The sequence below is a fragment of the Cebus imitator genome, unplaced genomic scaffold (assembly GCF_001604975.1).
Source record: "Cebus imitator isolate Cc_AM_T3 unplaced genomic scaffold, Cebus_imitator-1.0 Scaffold131, whole genome shotgun sequence".
NCBI classification, from domain to species: Eukaryota; Metazoa; Chordata; class Mammalia; order Primates; family Cebidae; genus Cebus; species Cebus imitator.
This window is the reverse complement of record NW_016107446.1, coordinates 1466259-1485415: the sequence shown is the minus strand read 5'-3', so window position 1 is coordinate 1485415 and position 19157 is coordinate 1466259. Positions and strand designations below refer to the sequence as shown.

The 19157-nt window shown below is 47.6% G+C and overlaps 1 protein-coding gene across 4 annotated transcripts in view; it reads right to left on the bottom strand.

The window, feature by feature from the left end:
- Window positions 1-19157, bottom strand: part of NCK2 (NCK adaptor protein 2) — a 145643-nt gene that overhangs the window by 12722 nt on the left and 113764 nt on the right. For 3 of the 4 annotated variants that reach the window (XM_017541102.1, XM_017541104.1, XM_037742965.1), the window contains one exon: window positions 796-1517. The exons of the other annotated variant lie outside the window; for it this stretch is intronic. In XM_017541102.1, coding sequence (XP_017396591.1) covers window positions 796-1517 — 722 coding nt within the window. The remainder of the gene's footprint in view (window positions 1-795; window positions 1518-19157) is intronic. 4 annotated transcript variants of the gene reach the window in all.

Here is a 19157-nt window from a genome sequence, read left to right as displayed (position 1 = left end):
TCCTAAATGCTTGTTTTGGGGGTCTCTCAATTGTAGAAAGTGTATTCGGAAAGACGTTTGCAAAACTGGTGGAGTATTTCCTTGACACCCGAAAAGGCTACCTTCCGGGATGCAGGCTCCAGTTGACCCCATGCCTGAAACTACCCCTACAGCCTGCCCACTGCTGGAAATGGTCTGCTGCCCCACTGGAGTGGCCTCATATCGCCGACTCACTGCACACACACAAAACTCATCTCTCTTAAGAACCCTTGTTTTCTTTTCAATTCATCTCCTAAGTGCTTTAAAAGCTTTTCAGAGATGAACTCAGTGGCGCTGCCTGGCGAGGCAGTGACCTTGGGATTATATGGTTTACAAAGAAAAAGCAAGCAAACAACAAAAGGCAGTGTCAGAAACCAGCCGCAGGTCTTGCAGAGACTGCTTTCTCTGGGACACAGACAGAGCAGAAACAAAGTAAATCACTCGGGCCTTCTGCTTACACAGAATGGGCAACCAGGAGAAAAAATGATGTTTGAGCCCGTAAAATACAAGAGGGGGAATCTTAGGAGAAAAGCAGAACCACCTTTGTGAGCTAAAAAAAATTTTTAATTAACCTTCCACCTCCAGAAATGGACACACACTATCCCCAAAGCAGATGGAAGGAAATCACGGAGTAGCAAACGTTATACTAAATTGCATTCATCTGCATCTCCCACTTTCTAGTGTACTCACACAATGTGAAAAGGGTGTGGCACACAGAGCCACCGCGCAAGGCACATTTACTGCCTCCAGGCGGAGCTGCGGGCGCAGCGCACTTACCGAGGACTCGCTGTCCCTAATGAGGAAGTCGCCCTCCACGCCCCGCTCGTTGAGGGCGCACTCGGCCTGGTGCCGCGTCACGTTCCCGTAGTACCACTCTCTGCCTGCGAAGCGCCCGCTGGACGAGGGCCCGGTGTAGCTTATCTGTGGGGCGTGTGCAGGGTGCAGGGCCGGCCCGTCACTGAGGACCACCACGTAGTTTTTGGGGACGAGGCCCACCTGGCCCCGGGCATTTTTGCATTTCCACCACTCGGGGTCGTTCTCGGGCTTCTCGATCACCTCCATGGTTTCCCCCTTCTCGAAGTTGAGCTCCTCCTCGGTCACTGAGCTGAAGGGGTACAGCGTCTGGACCACGTGCAGCACGCGGGAGCCCTGGCCGTTGCTCAGCGAGGCGCCCTTGCGCAGGCTCAGGAAGCTCGGGGACTCCGCAGCCGCCTCGTCCACCTCTTCCAGGACGTAGTTGGAGGGGAACCAGCCGATCTGCCCGTTGTAGCTGCCCCGCCACCAACCGTCACTGCACTTCTCCATGACAGTGACGCGCGAGCCCTTCACCAGGGACAGCTCATCCTCCCGCTCGGCCACATAGGCGAACTTGACAAAGGCGGGGATGTTGAGGTCGTAGATGCGGTCGGCGCCGCTGCCGTTGGCTGGGTACTCCGCATCCGTGCTGGGCGTGGGGGACGCGTCCCGCGCGCTGGTCTTCCTGCGCGTCTTGCCGAGGCCTGTGGAGACACAGCAAGGCTCAGTGGCGCGGGGCACTTGGGCACCACCCCACTCCCTAGCTTACCGGGATTTCCACGCAGTTTCTCTGGTGGTTAAATACAAGGGGACACATGGACGGTACTTACTGTGTGTAACAGGCTGAAGCCCTGTCTCTAAAATCAAACAAAACCAAAAAGTGCAGGAGTACCAGTGACACAAAAGAACAGCAGAAAGTTTCCTTCTGAAATAATCATTTCTAGAGCATTGCTGTGCCTCTCAGAAAAAGTATAAACGCAGAGAAAATATCTTTTTCATTTCTAGAATGACTGTGAAGTTAGACTAAACGAATTACCATCAGAAAAATAAGGTGCTGGCAGCTGCCTCCTATAGGGAAGGTACTTAAAGTTGAGAATTAACTTACAATGATCTCTGTTTTACCCATAAAAACGTGTCATGGGGCCAGCACAGTGGCTCACACCTGGAATCCCAGACTTTGAGAGGCCATGGTGGAAGGATTGCTTGAGGCCAAGAGTCTGAGACCAGCCTGGGCAACATAGCAAGACCCTGTGTCTGCAAAAAAATCACTCCACTGCACTCCAGACTGTGCAACGGGGTGAGGCCGTCTCTAAAATCAAAACCACAAAGAGCAGGAGTACCAGTGACACAAAAGATAACAAGAACAGCAGAGAGTTTCCTTCTGAAATAAACATTTTTAGAGCATCGCTGTGCCTCTCAGAAAAATAAAGTATAAACGCAGAGAAAATATCTTTTCCGTTTCTAGAATGACTGGGAAGTCAGACTAAATGAATTCAAAGACCAGTTAGAACTCTTAAGACCGATCCAGTCTTAGGGAGCACAGCCATACCCTGCCCTGCCCTGCCCTGCCCTGCCCCCAGCTGCCTTGCCATGGCCTCCTCTACTCCTGGGACACTCACTGCCCCTACCCTCACCCCTGGGCAGCTTAACAGCCCTACTGGGCAAAACCCATCGTCTCCACCTTTCTTCTCTTCTTAGAATTCTTCTCTTCTTACAATTCTTCTTTCAAACAGCAGACTAATTTCCCACAACAAATTGTGATGAGTGAATTAGGAAAAATTAGCTGATAGCTTAAATCGAAGGCAAAATTTTTCATACTGTGATTCAAAGCCTACTAGTGGATGATGAAAATCACTTTAATGAGTTGCAACCAGCCTATATGTATGTGTTGCGTTTAAGGGAATAAAGTAGAAAATTGCAGTACATCAAACACAGTTACAATAAGTACTGTTTCTTCAGTCACAGATGTGGGTATTGAATAGGAATGAGAAACATTTTTTCCTGTGCATGAGGAAAAAAGCTAGAAAAGCCCTAAGGTAAAAATGTTTTAACTGCATGGAATTCCGGAACATTCTAGCAGAGGAAAGCATGTCAGCCCCAGAGCCGGGGACACACCCTGCACAGGCAGACTGGCCTTCCTTGGCTGTCCTGATAGAGGAGTGCTTAGACCTCTGCCTTAGCCAGTGTGGAGGTTTAGTCATTTGCAGACTCCTCAAAATGACACCAAAGCACTTCCATGGGTAGCTTGTACCCCTTTCTCCTTTTCTTCCTTAAACTAGAATAAAGGGAGATCAGTCCTAAGAATTACTTGTGCTTCTATGGCCTTGCTGAGTGGGGAGGAGGTCAAGAGGGGGAAAAGGCTGATTGCCCTCAATGGTGGAGAGCTAGGCTGCTGGCCCTGGGGTAGACCGGCCCCTCCCAGCACCCACTGGCCAGGGATGCGCAGCCCCACAGTGCTGGGAAGTGTGCAAGGCCACTGGAGGGGTTGGCCACGGAGGTTTTAGAGCAAATACAGACTCATTTATGCTAATGGCTTCTGCCCTTTCTCTGTATCGCAGCATTTTATTCACGTGCACGGGAAACACAAGAGTAAGCCAGAATCTCAGAACAGGTGAAATGCTTAGATTTCTACTTTGGGTTAACTTGTATTATATAAAAACACAAACCGCTAAATCTGAGAACTCATTCTTTCCCAGGATTTCAAATGCAGGATGGTTCAACTACACAATGAGAGCACCATAACAACACCACAGCTCCCCAATCCAGAAGGCAGGCCATCGATGAAAGCAAACTTTTTTGTCCAGAAAGCAGTGGTGCCTGAAGCTCAATCAGGACGGCCTCACAGCCTTATCAAACAGCTAGCATGCCGGGGCAGGGGGGCCAGGCAGAGGACAACGTTTATTGGTAACAATGATGTCAAGAAATAACACTGAAAAATAAACGTTTAATAGACCTTTGCAAACATGTGAATTACAAAAGCTACTTGAGAAAAAAACGCATGTGGAAGAGCAGGTTTTGGAATATTTATCAGGCCATGAAGACAAAAGTAACAAGATCAGCAGAAAAGACATTAGATACTGGCTATTACAATATGTTACAAAGACACTTTATAACTGATTTATGAATATTCTACTTTAGTGACTTCTTTCAAAAGCAAAATGCAGTAATTTAATTAACACAGCCACCGAATTCCTGAGACATACCAGACACCAATCTAGACAGTGGCATGGAGGGGGTGAAATGAGCAAACAGGCATGCTTTCTGCCTGCACAGGGCTTATACTTCTCCATCAAGATGACAACATTGTACATAGCAAGCATGCAGAAGAAATTTTACTTGTTTTGCTCCAATGTGATCTAAATAGTCTTTGGGGCAACTCAGCGGGGCAGTGCAGACTGACAGAGAGCTGTGTGCTCTTGATCAAGTCACTTAATAACGGTCTCTTTGTGTTTTAGTTTTCTTACCCCCAAAACGTGAATATAATAGTCTGCTCTGGCTACTCTAACAAGTACCATAGACTGCGTGGCTTAAACAACACACATTTCATTTCTCAGAGTTCTGGAGGCTGGAAGTCCACATCAAGGTGCAGGCAGGGTTGGATCCTTGCAAGGCCTCTCTCCTTGACTTGTAGATGCTGTTTGCTTCCTGTGTGTCTTCACAAGGTCTTCCCTCTGAGTATGTCTGCGTTTCAATCTTCTTCTTGTAAGAACACCAGTCAGACTGGATGAGGGCCCACCCCAGTGACCTCATTTTAACGTAATCACCTCTGTAAATGCTCTACCTCCAAGCACAGTCACACTCTGAGGTCCTGGGGATAGGAACTTCATGTGAATTTCAGGGAAGCACAGTCTGGCCCATGACAGGCACTGGCATTCAGCTGATGCTATAAAGCACAGGAAGTGCTCTGTGGATAACAATGATTACTCTTATTAACTGAGCTGGGGATTTCTTGTTGCTCTGAACGATATTTTACCAAAAGAGGGCTGAAGTCCTCTTTAAAAACACTTGGCCATGATCCTACCAGTGTCAGATGGCCACCAAAATAGAAAGCCTGCCTGCCAGACTTTGGCAGCTGAGAAGCAAACACTCTTCCATGTTGTATGTAGCTGCCAGTGCTGTGAAATTCAAGAGGCAGGTGCCTGGGGATGGTGAGGAACCTGACTTTACCGACGCCTGTGTTATCTAAACCCTTACACCAGTCCTGTGACGAAGTGGGCAGCCTCTTCACTTGTGGAAATGAGGGGCTACAAGAGATCAGGGAATTGGCCCAACATACCCACCCAGTGATGTGGCGCAGGCCATACACCCAATAAATGCCCATTCAATCCATAATAGTCAAGAAGCATAGTCCTGATAGTGACTGTTGTCCAGCATGGTTTTTATGGCAAAGCATCATCGACTATAATATGATTTCTATGGAAAATGGAACTAGGACTCTGAATTGGGGTACCAAGAATCCACCCCACTGCCTCCCTGACCACTTGCATGCCCAAGCAGAGAGAAACCTTTTCTCTTTTTCTACAGAATAAAGAGGGCCCTGTGTCTCCAGGTGGGAGAGGGGCTGAGGTTCAGGTAATTAAGATTTTGGATAAGAAATGTAACCCCAGTGACAGGTCAGGGCCCCAGAACAGCAGTTAATAGGTCTTGGCAGGTTGGAGGGGGGCTGTGTGGGAAAGACTTCAAAGGGACCAAGTTGCTGGGTTGCTGAGAAACAGCCCTTTTCTTCACCGCACCCTGTTCCTGCCCAATGACCAGAGCCAGGGTCATCTAGAACAGAAGGGATGGGACATCCTGAATGCTGGCATAGGAAGATTTAATGTGCTCAGCCCTACTGACTGCTAAGGATACCTGAGCCAGAAAGCTGTGGCCCGGGGGAGGGAGAGGAAGAGTGGCTGGACAAGGTGTCTCAGTGATAGGAGGGGGGAGTTGGACGAGAAAATTGCACCAAGAGTGCAGGTGGCCTTTCTGTGTGAGGATAATTAAGTAAAGTGCAACCCCAGAGTCAGGAGAGCCTTTACATGGGGCAGGCTCAGGCGACTGGGCGATCCCCTGTCCTTCTCCCCTTTCCTGGACTTTACCTGGAGCTTGCGACCCAGCCAGGTGGCAGCCAGGACATCTCAAAGGGAAGGTTTCTGCTGCAAAATGAACAGGGATTCATGTGTGTCTGTGAGGCGAGAGTGCTGTGTCCTGATCGAGGGCAAGCACCTGAGGGGTCCAGGCTCCAAGAGACTACCTCTAATTTGAAGGCAAACCTGTTACTTTGTAGGTAAAGAGGCGGCACAGGGATCCCAGTTTCCTTTGATTCTCTGTATTTTTTCTATATGTCTTCACTTCATTGCCTCATCTTTCACTAAAGTAAAACCACCTACTGCTTGCAGTTGTAACAGAAGCACAATTTGAACTCCAATGTTTATTTTAATAGGGTAACATGATGTTTTTCTCTTAGACTTTTACATATTTTCTCAACAAGACAGGCAAATCCTCATACCTACAGGCAAATCCTCAGACTCAGGCTGTCTTTAGCTACTGTAACTAAACCGCAGCCAACCAGGACACGGTAGACAGAAGCCCCCATCATCCAGGGCCCCTGCTCACCTTTCTATGCTGCATTTTGGACGAGCAGTTGCCAGCATGTCCCTGGAGCCTGCTCACCTTGGTGTCAACAGTGAACTCCAAAGCAGGCTGCAGGCCACGTAGATCCTTCAGAGGGATGTGAGGTAGGTGGGCCTCACCCATGCAGAACACCCAGACGGTTTCAACGCCTCCCATTCCTGCCCTTACCGAGGCATGATGTGTGGTTCTGTGTTTCAGCAAGACTTGGGACAACAGATCAAATGGTGTGTTTTTCTTCCAATTCTCAATTTAATCATAAATCCTACCGCACGGAATTTACCTGGTTTTGAGCATTTTGGTTGGAGGTGTCACAGCAGCATGCTTTGGATAAATCACATTGCGATGATCCTATCTAGAATGTGACCATTACAAAACCTTCCAACGGCTGGCATGCTGTATATTAGATGAAGCATCATTTTCTTGTCAAGTAATGACTTTATCTACAGCTTGTTCAATAATGTATAAACTGCTACATCTTTGCATGAAAAAGAATGAAGGAATGAAAGTTACTGTAAAAAAAAAAAGCAAGATTCTGTTTGATCAAACATGCTCAGCAGTGAGCAGGATTTTAACTCTTACATTGAAGAACAGACTGAGAGCATCTCAAGCTCTTTAAATCTATCATCAAATTACGGTGTTTAAGTTCTAGAAGAAACCTTAGAGGTCTGATGGTATCTTAACTGGTTCAGGCACCTAAAGCAAAATACCATAAACCAAGTGACTTATAAACAGCAGACATTTAGTTCTCACAGTTCTGGACGCTGGAAGTCCCAGATCAGTGTCCCAGGAAACTTGGTGTCTGGTGAAGGCTCACTTCCTAGTTCATAATGGTCCCTCCTTGCTGTGTCCCCACATGGCAGCAGCAGTGAGGGAGCTCTTTGAGATCTCTTTTAGAAGGTCACGAATCCCATTCATGAGGGCATCACCCTCATGACATAATCACCTCCCAATACCATCACATTAAGGATTAGCATTTCAGCATAGGAATGTGGGGAACACAATCCGCAGCAGCTTGGCCAGTTGTTCTCAGGCTGCTGCTGTGGGAAATGAGTCCTGGGATCCCACATGTGTGCAGCCCAGGGAACTGGGCGGGGCAGGAGACCCTGTACCCCCAGGACCTCCAGCAGCTGCAACATTGTTTGCTTTACACAGGGGCCCTGGGTGCTTGACAATGTGCTCCACAGAGGAGACAAGTGACAGAGGCTTGGAGAGGCTGAGTCTTTGCCTGAGGTCTCCTAGGCCAGTCAGCACCTGGTTGGAGAGCAAGGAACAAAGCCCCTGAGCACACAGCTGCTGGAGATGGCCGGTAAGGAGTGTGAACAAGCTCCTTATCCAAGCCACCTCCACAGGGGCCGCGTTGAAGACCGGCCACAAATTGTGCCGTGACTTTATCTGCGTCTAATAACAATAAAACAACATGTGTACTGTAGGTAGTATTTCTTACTCAGTGAGCAGACGGATAGTATAATTTTAAGTGGCAAATAGCTGAGCTGGATTTAAAGCTAAACTGTAAGTTTCTGCTTTTGTGGTGATTCTGCAGCATCAAGCTATTGGATCTCTGATCACAAGTCATATTTTTATTGACGTTAATAAGCACGTTTTAACTTTCCTGAATAAAATTACATACATTAAAGATTGGATTCTAATAAAAGCCTGACTATGTCATACATTATTAATGTCAGTAAATTTAAAGTCAAAATCTTTTCTGTCTTTTATATCCCTTTTCAGATGAAGGGATGTTATAACAGATGACTTTAAAACATGCTCTGGTTGTCATCTTCCAGCTGGAGTTCTGGAGATGTAAGATAAAGCGTCAAACAAACTTGCTACTTCAGAAACATAGTCAAGCCAATTCATTTAGACAGAGTGCGTTCAAGTTTTGGGAACTCTATGGCAAAATCATTTAATTTTTGCTACTAATCAGATGTGTAACATAAAGCAGATTTAATCAGAAAGCTTCTTTTTATTGAAAATGCTATTTTTCTAAGAATCAAGATTATTGATTTGGGGGAGGGTTTCCCAACTAGAGTCAGAACCTATTATTAAAATCAGCTAAATAGTACAAAAAGCTTTTATTATTAAATGCTGTGGAGATCTGATAAGATCTGATTATGGTGTAAAGTGGCGAAAGGACATTTCCATATAAGAGAATACAGCTCATGTTCAGCTTCTAAGAGTTTTTGTGTTACTGTATGTTCATTTAATTTGCCTCTAGCTTTTTAGCTATGCTGCTAAGATTATATTCCACTATTCGGAACATTCAGGGCAAAAATTTATCATCATCATACTTCAATAGGTAAAGGGAAAAAAATCAAATTTATTCAACTTAAGGATTTTTTGAAGGGACGGCCACCACATGAGATTAATGCAGTGGTTATGTTGTCTTAATCTGTTCAGAACCCTTTGTCCCTTCCCTTAGTCAAACAAAATTCATCTCTGTGAAGCGCCCCATCTCACCCCTGAGCCCTCCCCTGCCCTTGCTGGCCATGGGGGAAGGCCCATGACTCATCTGTGTGGTCAGGGCACTCCCGGGACCCTGGCTACACTCATGGGGGAAACACCGTCCCTATGAGGACATGGCCAGGGCTGCTGCAGCATCTGTTCACGCTGCAGAGGTTCATGTAGGAGGTGAAGGGGCAGGGGGGGCAGGGAGAGGCACAGAGAGACAGACCCCATCCCAGAGTTGCACCCTGGGATCCAGCCGTACTTCCCAATCACCTGAGCCAACTTTACGTTTTCTTTTTTTTCCTTCAGTTACTTTTGAGTTGACTTTCAGTCACTTCAATTAAGAGACCTTAAAAAAAAAAAACTACCCTTCCCCGCTCCCTGCTCCTCTCCCAACCCATCCCTTTAGATGAGCCAAACTGTTGATTCCCACCTGAAAACATGGTATATATGGGTGAGCTGAAAAGAACAGTGATAGGTTTTGACCGAGGGCTTTGGGTGTGGGAGTAAGGGTGGCGGTGGCGGTGGATCAGCAGACACAATTCACAGCTAGGTAGTGTGCATGTTTCCTAAGCCTGGAGAATCTGGGCTTAAAATATTTACTGTAAGAGTAATACAGTAATGAGAAACCCATGATGCTGGGAGGCCACATCCATTAGGCCTCACAGACAAACACAATCTAACCTCGATTTTCGGAGGGCTCTCAGAGCTAACTTAGGGTGGGCCCACATGAATTCACTGGGGCCAGTATCTTAGGCACAGTGGTCAGAGAAAATCCTAAGAGTGGCTGATCAGAGTGGGACACACTTTTGGGTACAAATCAATTTCAGACAAAGTCAAATTTAAGTCAGAAGAGACCCATGCACAAATGCCATCAGCTAGCTGCTTCAGCCGACACCCATTCCTTTTGTCACACCGAGTCTCAGATGTGTCACTGACTGCTGGCCGAGGGTCACGGAACCGGGGGAGTGGGATCTGGAAGGACAGTGACCTTTCCTGGCAGGTGGGTGGGGGCATCAGATGGGCCCACCTGGGGTCAGAGCACACCTGCCAAGCTGGGCAGAGGACAAGTGCTGCCAATGCCCAGGAAGGGCATCTGGAATGTACACACTGCTCAACACAGGTGCACCCGGATGAAGGAGAAAGGGGACTGGGTTACTTTTTGGGGGATTTCTCCCTATCATTTCTGACTCCTCCTTAGCAACAAATAGCATTTAAGGCACAAAAACCTTCAGAGAACTCTAACAGATCACGATGTTCTCCAATCATTCCTGAAATACTGTCCTTTGGCTCTGCCATGAATTCACCCAGAATACCTACAAATGCCACCTCCAGCTGTACCTTTTTTTCTCATTTCTTCAGAGTTCTCAAGAAAGGTCTCTGTTCATCTGTTGTTTAATGCTCAGCCTGAGGGAAAGTGTGAACAACTTACCCACCCTCTTAAACCTCACAGACTAGTGTAAGAGAGAGTCACGTACACAAACCCAAGTTGCAGATGATGACCGGCAGTGACAATCGCAATAAAAGGAGGAGGTCAGGGAAGACCTCCCTGAGCATGTCACTTTCTATCCCGCAGGACACGGAGGAGCTCAGGTGAGGACAGGAAGTACACGCGGCAAGGAAGACAGGCTACATCACGGCTGTGAGCAGAAGGATTGGAGCTGTTCAGGAACGTGAAGGACGTGTTAGGGCACAGTGTGGAAAGCAAGGGGACAGGGCACAGGACAGGCCTGGGCCGGGCAGCATGCAGGCAGCAGCAGGCACCGCCAGCTGCTTCCATAGCTGCAGAGAGGGATCTGGGCAGGGCAGGAGCACAGAACTCTCAAGCTGAGGCCAGAAGAAACATGTTGGGCAAAGCAAAAGAAGTCATCGATGGCCCTTTCTCTTCTGAGTGTCCTGTTGGTAGAACATAATCTCCCCATTAAGAACTGCAAATGTTTAAGGAGGAAATTCTAAATTCAGGACCACCGTGGAGACAAAGCATTAAATGTATTCTTAACAGCTTATCCAGTCTTCCATGGTCTTTCTGGGCACCAACTTCCCTTGCACAAAATCTCAGCCCATCTCCAAAACCATCCCTTCCAGTTCCTGTTGTCAGATGTCACGTAGTTTCATCCCCGCGCTCTAAGGTCCTTAGGAAGTTGTTCTCTTAGGAAGCTGGTAATCTTCCTAAGAGTAAAGTCTCTTATGAAGTTGACCCAGGAAACTTTTTACCTCTAGTAGTTTAACTCTAGCTTTAGAAAACAAAAAACAGGCCAGACATGGTGGCTCACACCTGTGATCCTAGCATTTTGGGAGGCCAAGGCGGGTGGATCACTGGAGGTCAGGAGTTTAAGACTAGCCTGGCCAAAATGATGAAGCCCCATCTCTATTAAAAATACAAAAAAATTAGGTGGGTGTGGTGGCATGTGCCTATAATCCCAACCACAGGGGAGGCTGAGGCAGGAGAATCACTTGAACCTGGGAGGCAGAGGTTACAGTGAGCCAAGATTATGCCACTGCACTGCAGCCTGGGTGACACAGTGAGACTCTGTCAAGATAGAAAGACAGACGGAAAGGAAAGGAGAGGGTAGGGGAGGGGGAAGGAAGGAAGAAAAGAAAGCAAAAAATGATGTCTTTTTCAAAAGATTAGCAAATCCCCATCTCCCTGAGCAGACTGCAGGCAACACGGGCAATGGGGAAACACCACCAGCCTTCTCTCCATAGTAAAATCAGGGTTGATCCCAAAGCTCTCGAAGCACTGTGATCTGTAACCAGCACAATAACGTGGCTCAGCGCCTGAGAATGCCTTGCCTGTCTAAAGGCATGTCTCCCGCAGGCCCTGGGAGCACTCACTGGTGCTCATGTCGCCACCCTCCTCATCTCTCTGTATTTATCTCCCTGGGAAGGACAAACGAAGTCACCATTGTAGCCTCAGAGCCGGGCATGGGGCAGGTATTCAATACACGCTTGCTAATTAATAAACCCCACTTGCTGTCTCACCACTGATTTCACAGGCACTCATCAGCTCCTCCAGGCCTGTGTCTGCAGTGACAGGCACCTAACACTGCCAGGGGTGTGAGCGAACACTTTCAAAGTAGCAGGCCAGCATCGTGAAGAGCAGGCTTCCCAAGCACACGCCACACTGACCCTTCTCTGCAGCTGTTTCTTCCTCCTTCTCTTCCACAAGGATCGTATCATGTGCTGGGCACTCACACACCGGAACGTCAGTGATGCTGCCACGAGGGTGGAAAGCAGTGCTATTGCTGAGCTGTGTCTGATGGCTCCGTGGTACACTACATGTGGTACACGTGTTTTCTGATCCATCCCAAATTTCCCCAGACTGGAATAACTCTAGGAGATTTACTTTTATTTTTTTTATTTATTTTTTTTTGAGACAGGGTCTCGCTGTGTCCCCCAGACTTGAGTGAAGTGGCGTTATCTTGGCTGCAACCTTCACCTTCGGGGTTCATGTGATTCTTGTGCCTCAGTCTCCCCCACCAAATAGCTGGGATTACAGGTGTGTGCCACCACTCTGGCTAATTTTTTTATTTTTAGTAGAGACCGAATTTCACCATGTTGGCCATGCTGGTCTCGAACGCCTGACCTCAAGTGATCTGCCCACCTTGGCCTCCCACAGTGCTGGAATTACAGGCGTGAGCCACTGTGCCTGGCCTGACTTTTATTATTTCTAGGCATGTGTACCCCGTAATGAAACTGTCTGCCATTCAAAATCCCCAAGTTCAGGAAGGGATTGCCACAGGACGGCAGGGAGGAAGGCGCCTCATGCGACGGAAGGGAGCTGCCATCACTTAGGGAAGCCCTAAACAGCCACCCTGGCTGGGTGGGGGTTAGGGTTGCTGGCACCCCGCTTCCTCAGCTTCTCGCTGGCACTCCCTGCTGCTCTCTGGAGGAGGGGGAAGAAGGGTACCTGTAGGGCCCCTGCTTTGCCCCTGTGGTGCTGCGGTCTCATTAATGGACTTCAGCCCACACAGGTGAGGTCGAGTGTCTTTCACCATCTCTACATGCAAGTAGTCCCTTTGCCAGTGGGGGGGCACACCAGGAGCCAGCTCCAGAAGGGAGGTGTCGGGGCAAAGGGCCCATCCTCCCGACCACCACACGCATCCATGTGCCCAGGGCTCTGAACCTGACTTTCCACTCCAGTCATAAGAAAGCCCACTCCTTTGTGAGCAGGCAGGCAAACCACGTGATGGAATATTTAAACCTGAAAAAAAAAACGGTCTAGAAGTATAGGAGTTTCTCACAAATGTGAAAGTCAAATGGGAACACAGATGCCAATGAAGAGAATTAAAAATTTTTTTTCATTATAATTTTTAATTAAAAATACATATTTAGTACCTCTCAACACATATACTGGATCCATGAGCCCAAGCGTTTTTGAATATGCAAAAGAGCGTACAAGACGCAGCAAGGATGAGACGCGACATTCTGGAGCACTGCACTGCTTAAAGTGTCAATCCACTGGCAAAAGTTCAGCACGCCTGCCGCTCTCCAGGGCCACACCTGCTCAGGAAAATGAAATGCGACGAATACACGAAAAGAGACAGCAGATTCATGGGGGAATATGCAGGTGGCACGTGGTTGGCAAAGACACAGCGGAACCACACTTGTGCCAGCTTCTCAGAATACTCTGGAGCCCAGCCTCTCCGCCTCCTTGTGCTTGGCCTTGGCACTTTCTGTAACATCTCTCTGCATCTACATGTCTTCATCTGTAACACAAGGACACCTCTGGTATCTGTGGGGCTGTCACGAGGGCCCGATAACTTGGCATGGCACTTAGAGGGGTGTCTGACACACAGCAGGAGCCCAAGTGATGGCTGCCACTGTGTGTTGTCATCCTTGTACCAGTCACTGTTACGGCTGGGGACACAGGCAGGATCCAGTGTGGCACTTTCTCAACAGGGAGTGCACGTACCTCTATCCTCCCTAAATGCTCCTGGAGGATATGTCTCAGCTCATTCCTGCTTTCAGGGTCAGGAGCAGCTCGGACATGAGGGAAACTATGAACAGGCTAGGGGGTGCACAGTGGGCCTATGAGGGGGTAAGAGAGGAGCCCCGTGCCCAGGTAAGAGTGGGCAGCAGGACTGGATCATATGCTGCCTTGGACAAAGCGAACAAGGGTTACTGAGACGTAAGTGCTCTGGAGTGCCTGAGTGTGGTCCACCTGTTCCGTGCTTTGGAGAAGGTCCTTGATGAAACTGGGCTCCAGACGCCAAGCCTGGGCTCCAAGCGGCCCACTCCTGGCCTTGCTTTGAGGCAGACCCACCGCCCTGGCCAAGTCACTTGTCTAGCCTGAGCCTCAACTGCTTCATTTTTGTAGAAAAGTGCTGGGCCAGGCTATTGCCTTTCCAGAATTCTACCGACAGCCCAAATTATCGATTAATTTTACTTTTTAAACTTAATTGTGTATAGTAGGCTTTGAAGAAGAAAAAAGAAAACCCACAGAAGAACCACAAGGGGATCAAGTGATCCTTTTGGACACCACACAGACAACCTTTGTCACTGCTGAATGAAGTTTCTTAGCATACCCAGTTAAACATTATAGATTTAGTCAACTTCAGTTAGTAGCATCAGAACAAACTGCATGTTTACCACTAATTCATCTCTACCTTACAAACACCCATTTGTAAATTTCACAAATCGGACGATCACCAACTATGTTCCTTAAAAAAACAAAAATACAGAACCAAGTAGGATTCCCCATAAACAGCGGCCTCAGCATGGCTGCTTCCAGGAAGAAATGCAGGCTGCCCCAGACTTTAACTTACAAATGCCCTCTGGGTGGCTCTCACAGCTGTGGGGGCCACTGAGGACAACCTGAGTGTGTGCACAAAATCTGTGAGTTCCCAAATGGAGAGGGGAGGTTATAAAGAAAAACCCACACCACCCTAGAGGGGCTGATCATAGAGACAGACTTCTGGACAAGAGCTGACATGAATCAATGCAGGCTGATGTGCAGAAAGACACCCAACTCCACCCATATTGGCCAAGGTCCATCAATTAGACCAAGGTGGCACGCAGACCGTGTAGGAGCCCTACAAATGCCCACCTGCTCGCAGGCAGGCAGCTTCACACATCAAGCCAGTAAACAAGGGCTCTCTCTCTAGCCTCACAGCTGCCTCCAGGAAACAGGTATTAAAATGGAATAGAACAAAGGAATATCTTGGACGTATGGATAGCACCTAAAAAAGAGAGGATGCTGTATGGGTAAATGCAGACAGAAGCATGCTAGGAAGATTGCTCTCTAATTCCCTGGCATATTTGGTTCACGTTTCTTTATTCGTAAACTTCAGAGTCCCACTGGAGTAACTCAAGTAACTATTTAAGAAGGGGTGATCTTTAGGAAGCTGAAGCAGGGTGAGATCATCTTAATAAGAAGCAACCAAGATGCCAGTTCCTGGGAAATGCTCTGTCTGATGCTCTGCCTTTCGCCAGGACATGACCGCTCTCACTTAGCCAAGTGCACACAGCAGTTATGAGTTCTACACATCCTACAGCGAACTCCACGCCTGACTCTCCCTAGTATTCCAAGGGTACAGACCCCACCCTCACTTCCCAGCACCCCTCCTGCCTTGTCCCCCATTAGAAATCTTTTTAGACAATCTGTGTCTATTTTCTCCTGAAGTATCCTCCCACTAATCTGTTGTGATTTGTTTTACATTTTTGGTTCTAAATACTTGGAAGCTAACGACACACAAAAAACAAACCCGCATTTATTTTGGGGTGTCTGGCACTGCAACGACTGCCGAAGATTCCATATTATGTGGGTCCTTCCTCTTAGGAGCAATCTCGCAAGACAGAATTTTAATGAATTCTAAATTCTGATACATTATATTTAATTCATGTTCATACAATGGTAAATTATACAACAGAGACATGAAAAGTAAACGTGAAGTGTTAAATGCATCTCTGAGAACCCACAGAGTCCCTGGTCTTAGCGTGGTAAAGAGACGATAAACAATTTGTCGGAGAAGCGGAACGTTTAAAATAGAATTAAGATAGCTTAATTTTTCCCCCTTATGTTACATACAAACTTTTCAAAGGGAACAGTTTGGCTTTGTAGTGATAAAGGAAAAAGTGGTTCCTTGGAGAGTGGCTTAGTTTAGAAAGTATGTCTGAATGATATCAGGATGATTAACAGGAATTTTCTCGTTCCTGAAGAACATTCAACTTAGAAAAACAAACTACTTCTAAGACAAAATGCACCATGAAGAATCAGCTTCTCCTTTTACATGACTCAGAGAATACACAAGACACACTGAGCATCCCAACCACTCAACACCCAGGAAGCACCTATACCAAAAATTACTGCGTAAATCTCATCTGCAGCCTGTGTCAGGACCAAGTGCCCTGTAGGAAAAGCCTGATGTTCTCTAGACGAGGGTCTCCAACCCCCAGCTGTAGAATGGTACCTCTCCGTGGCCTGTTAGGAACGGCATGTAGCAGGAGATGAGCAGTGGGTTGGCAAGTATTACCCCCTGAGCTTTGCCTCCTGTCAGGGCGGTGCAGCATTAGATTCTCACAGAAGTGCAAACCCTACTGTGAACTGCACATGTGAGGGATCTGGGTTGTGCGGTCCTTTTGAGCATCTAATGCTGACGATCTGAGGTGGCACAGTTTCATCCCGAAACTCTCCCCCCAGCCTCCTGCCACCATCTGTGGAAAAACTGTCTTCTACAAAACCAGTCCCTGGTGCCAAAAAAGCTGGGGACCATGTTCTAGATGAACTCCATTGTGACAGCTGGTACTGATAACAGCAAGAAGTCATCTGTGTAACAGGATCTTGACTATATGTTTATATTAACACTGGGAAAATCGACACAATGTTAACCGTGATTACTTCTGAGTGATAAGATCACAGGGCATTTGCTTTTCTCCATTATGCTTTTCTATAGTTACCAAATTTTAAAAATAACATCCCTTTCTTTAAGACTGAGGACATTGGGAGGCCGAGGCAGGTGGATCACGAGATCAGGAGTTCAAGAGCAGCCTGACCAACACGGTAGAACCCCGTCTCTACTAAAAAAAAAAAATACAAAAATTAGCTGGGTGTGGTGGCGCGAACCTGTAGTCCCAGCTACACAGGAGGCTGAGGCAAGAGAATCGCTTGAACCTGGGAGGCAGAGGGTACAGTAAGCTGAGATGGTGCCATGCACTCCAGCCTAGGCGACAGAGCAAGACTCAGTCTCCAAAAAAAAAAAGAGGACAACTGATTAATAGCTTAATAGAACTCTGGCATTTCAGAGATTACGATTCTGAGGAATACCTGTTTGCAGAAACCTGTGCCATACAAAGAAACTGACAACAAAGATGGCTGAAGATGGGTCATGTGGCAGTGGCACACGTGTGCTGACAAAACTGCTGCCAAATTAAACTCAATTACAAAAAAAGAGTACGTTCCTGTGACACTCAGCTTCTCAGTTATATTGATTAATGGCTCTTGCTCATGTCAACATTAAGGAACCAGGAAAAGTTACAAACTGGGGAGCTGTTCCTTTAGCATTTTGGGGGTTAGTGCAAGGACAGCAAATCACTTGAGCAGCCATGTGGGTGGGAGTCACCAATACTGATGCCTAGCAGGAATTGCTTCTCCATCCCACCCCAATCAGCACCCCCAATTCCTAAGACTGAACAGCAATTACAAGACGTGGAGTCAGGCCACACTGGGCTCAAGTGTCAGCCCGAGCATGCACAGTGTTTTTGGTGTCTCACGTAATTTCTGAGTCTCAGTTTTTCCACAAGCAAAATGAGGCTATTATGATTTCCCTAGAAAGCTTACTGTGAAGATGAAACAAAAACATATTCGGGCATCTAGCACAGTACCTAGCACACTTTATAGACACTCAAAGAGAAATAATTATCATGGCCCACTCACTGGGAAAATGCATGTAAGATTGGTCTGGGGGAGTTGGTTTAGGCTTTCCTACTGTGTGAGCTTTCTGTTTATCTTCAGGGTGGGCCACACACTCCTCAGCAGGGAGTGGGGGGAGCACTGATGCTGCCTAGGGGAGCCTTTGGCCCTGACACCAGCTACCACAAGGCCTCCTGCTGCGGAGGGCTCTGGTGATGGCTTTTCACCTCTTTCTAGTGTTAACTATGTTATTCCAGTGTTATTCTTTCTAGTTTTATTTGGATGGTGTTAACTTAATCTAAAGTCATCCAATTGCAGGGATCCGTGTGTGTGTGTGTGTGTGTGCGCGCGCGCACATGTGTGTGTGTGTGTGCATGTGTGTGTGCATGCGCGCGCGCCGCAGGCGTGCACATGCAAGCTAGAGGCTACAGATCTTTCCTATGGGTTCGGAAGGCCAAACTCATTCCTGAAAGGAACAAGAAAGAATCCAAAAGAGGCCAGAGCCAGTCCTTAACAGAGATTGAATGCCTAGCTGAGGTACCTAACCAGCTGCCTTAGGAGTGCCAGCTCTCCGAGGAGGCCCTGGATAACATTATCTTTACACATCCGAAAATAAAAATTCACTAACAGAAAGGAAGTATGTGATGAGGATAACTGTGTATCTTTCAAGCCTGAGATTCACGCCTGTAGCCTTCCCGGCATCCTACTGACATCCCGCCCTAAACCTCAGACTCCACTAGGCACTGTGGCTCAGTCTCCCCTTATTCCCCACACTCTCTGGGTCACTCTGTTGGTCCTTCAGGCTGGAAATGCTTGAGTCATTCTAACACTTCTCTAAGGCGTTCCCCATCCAGTCAACAGATTCCTAGGGGTTTCCCTTCAAAATCTCCCTCTTCTCTTTCATCCTCCAACCCCACAGCTGAGCTCAGGGCTTGGGATGTCACCCGGGGTCACTGTCAGGCCTTGTCCCCCGCTTCTCACAGCCAGGCTCAGGCCTTTCCAGTCGAGTCCTGAAAATGAGGAACAGGACCCCTGTCGGACACCCCAGCAGTCATCTCCCCCATAAGCCCTGCAGAAACCTCCAAGAGTTCTTTATTCACACCCAGGGCCTTCAGAATGTGGTACACTCCACCCCCAAGGCTGCCCCAGCCCTCTTGCTCACCCTAATCTGGCTGACTCACTGGTGGCCTTCCCACACCTAGGGGTTTCCATCTACACATCCTGCCTTGCACCCTCCAACTGTCAACTGAAACACCACCTCCCCTTGCCAAGTCTCAACCCAGCTCAGAGTATTCTTCACATGAATGACTTCATTCAGTTCTCAAAAACTTTATGAGACAAGCAGTCCCTTAACCCATTATACATATGATGCAACTGAGGTTCAGAGGATTCAATGGCTTGTTCAAAGTCACTCAGCTATTATCAGTAGTAGGTG